Genomic DNA, 8,750 nt, shown 5'->3' on the forward strand with positions numbered 1-8,750 from the left:
CTCATATTTGATGAGTAAAAATATAATTAAATTGAAAAAATATCAATGTTTGAAAGAGTGGATCTTTGAAATTGTATGCACAAACAGTAACATCATCATGGTGCAACTATTTTATTGAGATTTGACAGTTATTTTTACAGAGTGTATAAACATCTTGAGGAACAAAAAAAAAAAAAAAACCAAATAAATTATTATACATTTGTGAAAAAAACAGGATAAAGACAATGAGAAGAAACTTTTTCAGTGTGCGCAAGCACATATGCTATAGTGTACTATTTTATGGTTCAAATACATTGAAAAATCTATTTACTGTAAACGGAGAAAGACATGCACCACATTTTACAAGCTCAAGGAGATAACCGATTCTCGAATATGTTTTTACATGGAATACGAGTCAAACAAGTTATTAAGATGAACAAATAAAAATATTACTCAACTAATTGAATCCCAACGCAACACTTGTCGTTGTGGAGATGCCATTGCCATATATCAAGTTATGACAGAAGCATCTCTCCCTCTCTCTCTTTCTCTCTCTCTCTCTCCAATTATTTAATCTTTCCCTCAAAATATCAACTTGCTGATAGCTCTTAAAATGCACCCTTTCTCTCCACCCCTTAAAGGCAAAAGCTTGCATCTTTCTGTAGGCAAATGAAAACCCAAATGCTGCATTTTTCTTAAACCGCTCTGAGTTTTTCGTGTTCTATATGGATTTTGGGGTGGTGGGTTTTGGTGGGTTGGGGGGTGGTTGTTCTTCAGATTCTGGTTTTCCTCTTGCTGCTACTTCATCGGCAGATCAGGAGGCGGCCAAGCACAAGTGGTTGTACGGATCTGGGTACCACAGGCAGTGGAGATCTGCCGACGAGGAGGACTGGAGGAGCTCTAAACTTGCCAAGACTGATGATTTTTCATCTTCCAAAGCAATGCAACAGCAGCAGTTACTGAGCTTCTCTAACTCTCCCAATCCAGAAGCTGTCTTGGTTGAAAAGAATGCCGCAATGCCTTCCTTTCACCAAGCTGTATCTGCTTACAATAGAACTTCTGCAGGTAGTTAATTAGTAATCATGTTTAATTAAGGTTGTGTTTTGTAAGTATCAGAGCGGCCTTTCTAGCCCCTTAAGCACTGCGTCGCTTCGATTTTTTTTAAAATATGAGCAACTGCATGGAGCTTTTGGGGTTTGGTAAATGTTTTACTGAAAAAAACATTGTTTGCGTTGGTTCCCCGGGAGGAGGACTTTGGTGGGAGGTCTTTTCATGGAATTTTTTTGAGTCTTGTCAAGCACTAGAAAAAGCCAAGTTGTTTTCTTCTTTACTAAAAAATCTTTGTCTACCCAGTTTTGGTGAAAACAAGAAGGCAAACAATTGGAGGAGAAATAAAATAGATAAGCGACTGGTTCCAATTTCCTTTTTATTCTATCTTCTTCCGGTAAAATTTATAATAATAATAAAAAAAGAACTTCATGATTTTATTTTAAATTTATTTTCTATTTCTGCAAAATTGGTTCTTGGGTTTTTTTTTTAATTTGTTTTTTTTGGGTTTCTGATTTCTGGCTGTGTTTCAGGGCATAATAGTGGGAGTTTGAGTAATGGAGGTGCTGCCATGCATTGGAGTATAGCAGGAGGCAAAGGACCTTTCACTCCATCTCAATGGATGGAGCTCGAACACCAGGCCTTGATCTACAAATACATCACTGCCAATATGCCTATTCCATCCACTCTACTCGTCCCTATCAAGAAGGCCCTTGATTCTGCAGGATTTTCGACGTTTCCGAACGGACTTCTCAGGCCCAATTCATGTAATTTCTTCATTTTACTCGAATGAAAATGATTTCCGCACACTTCATTTTTTTTCTCTTATGCACGTTTCTGCTTATTTATGTGGCCTGTATTTCGCTTGATTTATTTAATCCAAAGGATAGAAATAAACTGGAGCAGAAAAAGGATGTTTGGAACACATGTTAGGACGCATGTCAGACTTTTAGATTTTTCATGCCTTTCTTGCATTCTAAGTTTTTTGGATTTTCGTGGGGTTGTGTATGTGCAGTGGGATGGGGTTCTATCCATTTGGGATTCTCCAACAACACTGATCCCGAGCCGGGAAGGTGTCGCAGGACCGACGGGAAGAAATGGCGGTGCTGGAGAGATGCCGTTCCTGACCAAAAGTATTGTGAGCGGCACATGAACAGGGGTCGCCACCGTTCAAGAAAGCCTGTGGAAGGCCAGACCGGCCAGACCGGCCAGACCGGAACCACCGCCTCAAAGCAGCCTTTGGCTTCTTCGTCATCAACATCCGTAGTTTCCGTTTCTGCTGGTGGTGGTGGCAGCAGCCATGCTATCACCAACCAGCAGCTCAAGAGCTCACAGCAGCCTGCTGCATCTAATTCTTCCGCAGCAGCCACTCAGATGAACAGGTGAAATAAAAAAGTTCAGACTCACCCGGTGGTCCTAAAATTTCTCATCTTTTCAGCATTTATTCCTCAACTTCATTACTTATAGAAAAATGATTTCCGCACTCTCTTTTTCCCTCCCACCTGCGCTCCTCACCTTTTAAAATAGCTCATCGATTGTATAAATAAAAAAAGAACCATGGAAAAACAAGAAGAGAAGTGAACAAGGAAAAACGAGATTGCAGAAATCATTTCCGTTACTTGTACAATCTAATAGAAATCACAGCATCTTTTACATCCATCTTTTTATCAGCGTTGTTGGCCACTGCTCTTTTACTAGCTGAAGTTACTAGAATCTACTCAGATCCAATGTTAATCGTCTGATTCGTATCGGTGGTTCTTACGGGTTTGTTTCTGTATCTTGTTGATTTCTCTTTGCAGGATGTTCATTAACAAAGAGAATGCGGGTGGGAGAATTCAACACACACCAGGCCTCACCATGCTGTCGAAAGAAAACCCATTCTCGACTCAGAAACAGCAAATCGGATACGAAGAATCCTCGAGAACGGAGTTCGGGCTTGTCCCCACTGACTCCCTCCTAAATCCTTCACAGAAAAGGTCATACCCTGCAGAAACAAATTCACAACAGCATTCCCTTCGCCACTTCATCGACGATTGGCCTAAAACTCAATCCGACCGCCAACCTGTTTCATGGCCTAACCAACTCGGCATGCAATCAGACAGAACCCAATTATCAATTTCGATCCCCATAGCTTCATCCACAAGCAGTGAGAAGCTCACGCTCTCACCGCTCCGTCTCTCTAGGGAACTAGAGTCTCCGGCCCCAACGGGATTGGGAATAGACAGCAGCCTTACCCTCAATGAACAAAACAACATGAAGCAAGCGAATTGGATTCCAATCGCTTGGGAGACTTCACCTGGCGGTCCTCTAGGGGAAGTCCTGCACAATCCCAACAGTAACAACAATGCAGTAGAGTACAGGAACAACTCTTCAGTCCTTAATCTGATGACTGGGGGAAGTTGGGACAACAATAACAATAGCCCTTCATCTTTAGGGTCATCTCCGACTGGTGTCCTACAGAAGGCGGCTTTTGGGTCTCGGTCGAATAGCAGTGCAGGGAGCAGTCCAAGAGCAGAGAATAATAATAGAAGCCATGAAGGGTTTAGCCTTTGCAACGACCTCCTTGGGTCCAATATGTTCAACTCTTCCTCCTTGCCTGCCTTGTAGGTCAAGGAAAAAGAAAAAGAATGAGTTTTTATCTGTACTACCAAGCAAAATAGTACTCAGGAGTTTTTTTTTTCTTTCTGATTAGTCTCTTCTGATTTTCTTGTGTTCTTAAATTTCAGTGTGTGTTCCTTTGTGCTTGTTGGTTTCCTTACTACTTTTGGAAATAAGGCTCCTTTGGTCGATATACATTGGAGCGTAAATGAGTTAGAATTAAGATACGCCAAGGGTTCGATCCATTCCACCGCTCAAGAAAGCCACTGCTTCGCTCCCCGGCTTTTCCTGTTGGTTGAGTTTCTGCCAATGGCCTTGGTTCCGATCTCACTCGCATGCCAATGGAAAGAATGACTTGGTTTTATGCATTTTTTTTTCCTTAAGTTGATCGTGAACTGTTCTTTCCGTATACTTTCTTCGGTTCTGTTGGATATCCCTCGATCGTTATCAAACTGACTACAATTTTTTTCTGTCAAAGAGGTTCCCAGATCAAATGGGAACCCGTTAACTGTTATCAGTTAATAATTATTGAATTTTAATCTAGTTTTTAATGAAGTACAAGATGCTCTCAGAAACTAATCAAGTTCTTCATTTCTGTTTTATCTTTTCAAATGGATACTGGAACAATTTTTTAATTTTTGTTCAGATCTAATTAGGTTCGGAATCCACAATCTAAACAGAACAGAAAGCAATAAACAAAATACAAAACTTGGTATCCTTCAATGTCACCATATATATATATATCACTTGAACATGTCCTTTAATCCATCTTCCTCGTCTTCCACAATCCGAAGAAACTCGGAACTCGGGCAAAATATCCTCCTAACTTTGGGGTCGCAGTGACCAGACCCGTAAACTGTTTACCCAAAAACACCGGTCTATGCACGGTTGTAGAACACCATGTATGGGGGATGATGCCTAAATAGGGCCAGAAGATCCAGGAAGTTGTTGCCTTTCGGACTTAAAAATGCACGAAAGAACATATCATTAGGCTAAATTTGAGTGCTCAGAAGCCAAGCGTAACAATTGTATTTCATTGAAAAATCCCAAACAAATCGGGATGTTTTCTTACGTGTTAGCTGCTCATCACTGCTCTCTTTCAAGAATCACAACTCTACTCATCCAATTCAATTCACCATCTTGCATTTTACCGATCCCTTCTTAGGGGATTTCACTCCTCCATACAAAAACGAGACGATAGGGCAACTGTACGGAAACTGTATTGTATTATGACATTTATATTGGGTCGCGTTCTCAGTACACTGAAAAAAAAAATACGTGTTTTTATGAGTTGAAGCTAATGTGGAGGTGTGCGTAACCCCACATTCTGGATTTTTTTTTCGGGTCAATTAGGGCTTTAAACACCACCTAGATCCAATTTAGGAGTGTGTCCAATCACAGAAAACACTATTAGCAAAAATGCTCTGTGGATATACAATAACCAACTCCTCTAATTATATTTCCTATAAACCTTTATAAACCTTAAACCCTAAACGCTAAACCGAAAAGGCTGGATCTTCAAAAAAGTTATGGTTGCGCAATTTTTGGCACCGTTGCCGGGGAGCGGCTTGAGAAGGAGCGCTAGAGTATTTCTTAAGCTGCTTCCCGAAACGGTACCAAAAATTGCAGAACACGAATGAGAAAATCACAGCCAATATACAAAAAATACAAAAAAAAAAAAAAAAAAATTGAAGTTAATGGGAGAATGAATGGTTGCTCATATTCTATGGGTGTATAGGTGTCTGTCAAGCCATGGCTATGGCAAATTCAGAACGAGGAATTTTTATAATCACCGCAACCAAGCACCCCATTTTTTCAAAAACTCAATCCAAAAACAACTCCACATGCATCAAATGAATCAACAGAAAGCAATTCATAGATTTCAAACGAATCAACAGAAAACAATTCATAGATTCGAAAACATTTGCAAATTTTGAAAACGTTTAGGAAAAAATGGTTATACAAAATTTGGGTTCTGAAAACTGAGAGGAAACTGAGCCGCGGCTGCGATTGCTGATTTGCTCACCAAGTTCGTATTTTTATAGGGATATTATTGGTGAGGGAAGAAAGCACTCAAACCCTAGCGCGCGGCGCGCCACGTTAATTGAGATCAAAACGCCGGTGAAGGTGTTGTCGTACTTATTGGGTGGGTGAAAAATTGGGCCTTAATAGAAGGGAACGGTTGGGCCAAACCCAAATGAAGATACGGAGCCCCTTCTGAAGGTCAAACGCGAGAGCCAGAATTGGCATGGGGACTTGTTTGTAAGAAATTTTAGTATAATTAAAAGCGCTTTTAGATTACCAAATGCGTTTCTGATCGTATTTGATAAAAAAAGAAGTTAATACTTTATGTTCAAATAAGTATTTAAAGTGCTTTTTGACAGTTTAATAACTATGGGCTCATTTGGATGTGCTTTTAAAATAGTTAAAAGTGCTTTTAGAGAAAATGTTTTTGGGTTTCAAAAGCACTTTAAGTGATTTCTGCAAGTAGTACCAGTGATGTGCTTCTTCAAGGAAGCACCTTAAGTGTTTTTCTAGGATTTACCATTTTTACTAAGGATTGATTCCAAAAAATATTTTCACCAAAATTGCTTTCAGTTATTTTAAAAGCACATTCAAACAAGCCCTATGTTATGTGCTTGTTTCAAGAAGTATTCCCCTCAGCTATATAAGCCAAAAAAAAAAAAAAAAAAAACTCCTCACAACTCTTTTACGCTATTGAACAATGACGTGAACTGGAAAGGGGCTCGCCATCTTTTCCCGATATTCATTTGGCGCATGGCTACAATTTTAATTAGTTAAACCTATCAAACAAAAGCAAAATTAAACTACCAATTTAAAGGCCACAATTAGCACATAATCCTAAACCATTAACCTCGATCATTGCATTAGTTTCCACCATTACACTATCGATCAAACACCATGCACCGGAGGAGAGGAAGTGACAATGAGGTCGTATTGTCACGGCACTCCCGGGCTAATGTACCCTTTATATGGGAGATGAAGCCCGGGATGCCCAAGGCTGCAACGACTGTACATCATGGCGATCATCGCGATCGTAGAGTACTATTAGATCATTTGAGCATGGAGCAGTTAAAGCTGACACCTCGTCCTCGTTTATCGTCCCTAAGTGGTGGCAGTGCTGGGTTCGTGGTGGTTGATCGGCAGAGCCGTCTTCCTTTATGCTCAATCCAGCCTTCGTTTAGGTTAAACTCGTTCCGATTAATCGTTGTCGGTGTTAAGAAGGAGGAAGATCCGTTTCTGGCAGCTTTGGTGAAATGCACGGGTAAGAAGTACGCTGGGAAGAAAACTAAGACCAGGTTTAGTTTTTCATGCAGGTAGTTAAAAAGCCTCAATTTTTTATAAATACATAGATGGAGAAAGGTTTTCGTTTACTATGTTTAGATGGCAATACCTAATTATGATGGTTTTAATAACCCCTCTATTTGGTGTGTATTGTTTGTCGTTTTCTTCTTTTCGCGTTATCTAAAGCGTTTGACTGTTAAAAGGGCATATGACTCGATTGGTTAAATATTTACTCTATAGTCGACATTACAAGATTTAAGTTGTTTTTCCTTCCTATATAGATGTGGTCTATCTGTGTAGTTTTTCAAGTAGTTTGGTAAGTGTTTTTGTTTCTTTTCCACATTCCATAAAAGTCCCCTGGCATTGATTTTTATCATTGTGGGAATAATATTTGTTAGTCGCTCATTTTTTTAATTCAATAAGATTGTTTTTTCGTGTAATTTCTCTCGTGTACAAACTTTCAAGTCTCGTTTGAATTTTGAATTACAATCTCATCAGTTCAAAGACAGCAATGATGAGATATTTTTCGGTATGTTTGGAATATGGTCCATTAACCATATGTAATTATACAAGTGATGGAATTTTTTTCTTTCTTTAAATGTCCATCTAATTGTACAAGTACAAATGGTATACCATCCGTGTTATGACCATACTGAAAAATTTATCGGCAATGATGGAAAGGCCAATTGTTTGAGTCAAACCCCTTAAACCACCGTTTCGAATGAAATATAATAAAATTGAATCCTGACTCTTGTTACAATACGCATGCATCAGTATTTTTTATAGTTTGATTCTTTGAGTGTTTCTTGCTCACTTAATCGGTTAGTAAAAGTAAAAGATTAATTAAATGTTTAATAGATTAGCATACAAATACGACTTAACCTACCTTGCCGGATCTTTTATATTTTTTTGTTGGAAAAAAACTACATGGAGGCTCGTTGGTGTGTCGCATTGTCATTTGGCATGAGAAAAGAGAATTTTTCAACTTTGGTTTTTAATTGTGACATAAGTCTCTTGTGGTTGTCTTTTTGCAAGAGCAAGAAGATTTTCTTTTGAGAGATGCAAGAGCAAGAAGATAAATACAAATTCAGTCACACATCCATGCTTGTCTTGTGGCTCCTTCAACTTCATTTCCCAGCAACGTTTCAAAATCGCAGCTAGGCCCATGATGCCTCAGTCATATTTTTCTATCTCATATTCCTTGTTTTTTGCTTTTATTTGATTTTTCACTGATAACTATAGGAGAATAATAAAAAAAAAAGTTTGGACATAAATTATTTTTGTGAATTTTAATTTGATAGGTCTGGTTTGTCCATCTTTGTTTTGGATAATACAAATCCACTATGATGAGAATTTGAAAATGAAAATATGCTATATTATATATATATATATATATATATAGTATATGTATATAAATAAATAAAAATGATCTATTATCTAATAAATTAGATTCTAAATTATCTATATATTCGAAATATTTGTATGAGCGATGACTTTTTCTCGTTAATAAACAATGAAAAAAAACTATTGATGTGCTTTTTTAAAACTCAGTCAAGTTCTTGGTTTTTTGTTTTTTGTTTTGTTTTTGTACATCTAAAGATTCGATTGCACTAGTCGGATATGAAAGGATAATATTTTTGTAAGCTTCTCTCTTGGTAAGCTTAAGTTTTTAAGTTTTTATATTTAACAATTGTTGTTCATGATATTTGAATTTTATGAACTAATTGTTGGAAAGTTTATTACGTTCTCTATGCAATTAAGTCAGATTATTATATTATGCTAAAAGAATATAAGAAAATAAAGAAATAAAATTTTAGGCA

General features: G+C 38.0%; 1 protein-coding gene and 2 non-coding genes across 3 annotated transcripts; 1 reads left to right on the forward strand and 2 right to left on the reverse strand.

The window, feature by feature from the left end:
* The first annotated feature begins 474 nt into the window (after nucleotides 1–474).
* On the forward strand, nucleotides 475–3,705 carry LOC126605830 (growth-regulating factor 1-like). The gene is made up of 4 exons (XM_050273279.1): nucleotides 475–1,044; nucleotides 1,560–1,793; nucleotides 2,042–2,408; nucleotides 2,826–3,705. Exons 1-4 carry the CDS (start codon nucleotides 705–707, stop codon nucleotides 3,631–3,633), a joined length of 1,749 nt encoding a protein of 582 aa, XP_050129236.1. The 5' UTR covers nucleotides 475–704; the 3' UTR covers nucleotides 3,634–3,705.
* Nucleotides 3,706–4,625: 920 nt separating this feature from the next.
* LOC126606095 (small nucleolar RNA R24) lies at nucleotides 4,626–4,720 on the reverse strand. The gene has a single exon (XR_007617117.1). It is a non-coding gene; the product is annotated as a small nucleolar RNA R24 (small nucleolar RNA).
* A 615-nt stretch (nucleotides 4,721–5,335) lies between these two features.
* LOC126606118 (small nucleolar RNA snoR8a) lies at nucleotides 5,336–5,426 on the reverse strand. The gene has a single exon (XR_007617135.1). It is a non-coding gene; the product is annotated as a small nucleolar RNA snoR8a (small nucleolar RNA).
* Nucleotides 5,427–8,750: the final 3,324 nt, after the last annotated feature.

This window comes from Malus sylvestris, chromosome 15, assembly GCF_916048215.2.
Source record: "Malus sylvestris chromosome 15, drMalSylv7.2, whole genome shotgun sequence".
Lineage (NCBI taxonomy): Eukaryota > Viridiplantae > Streptophyta > Magnoliopsida > Rosales > Rosaceae > Malus > Malus sylvestris.

Coding starts and splice junctions, on each gene's coding strand:
- LOC126605830 (XM_050273279.1), top strand. CDS start 705: ATGGATTTTGGGGTGGTGGGTTTTGGTGGGTTGGGGGGTGGTTGTTCT. Junction 1,045..1,559: donor TTACAATAGAACTTCTGCAG/GTAGTTAATTAG, acceptor GCTGTGTTTCAG/GGCATAATAGTGGGAGTTTG. Junction 2,409..2,825: donor GCAGCCACTCAGATGAACAG/GTGAAATAAAAA, acceptor TTCTCTTTGCAG/GATGTTCATTAACAAAGAGA.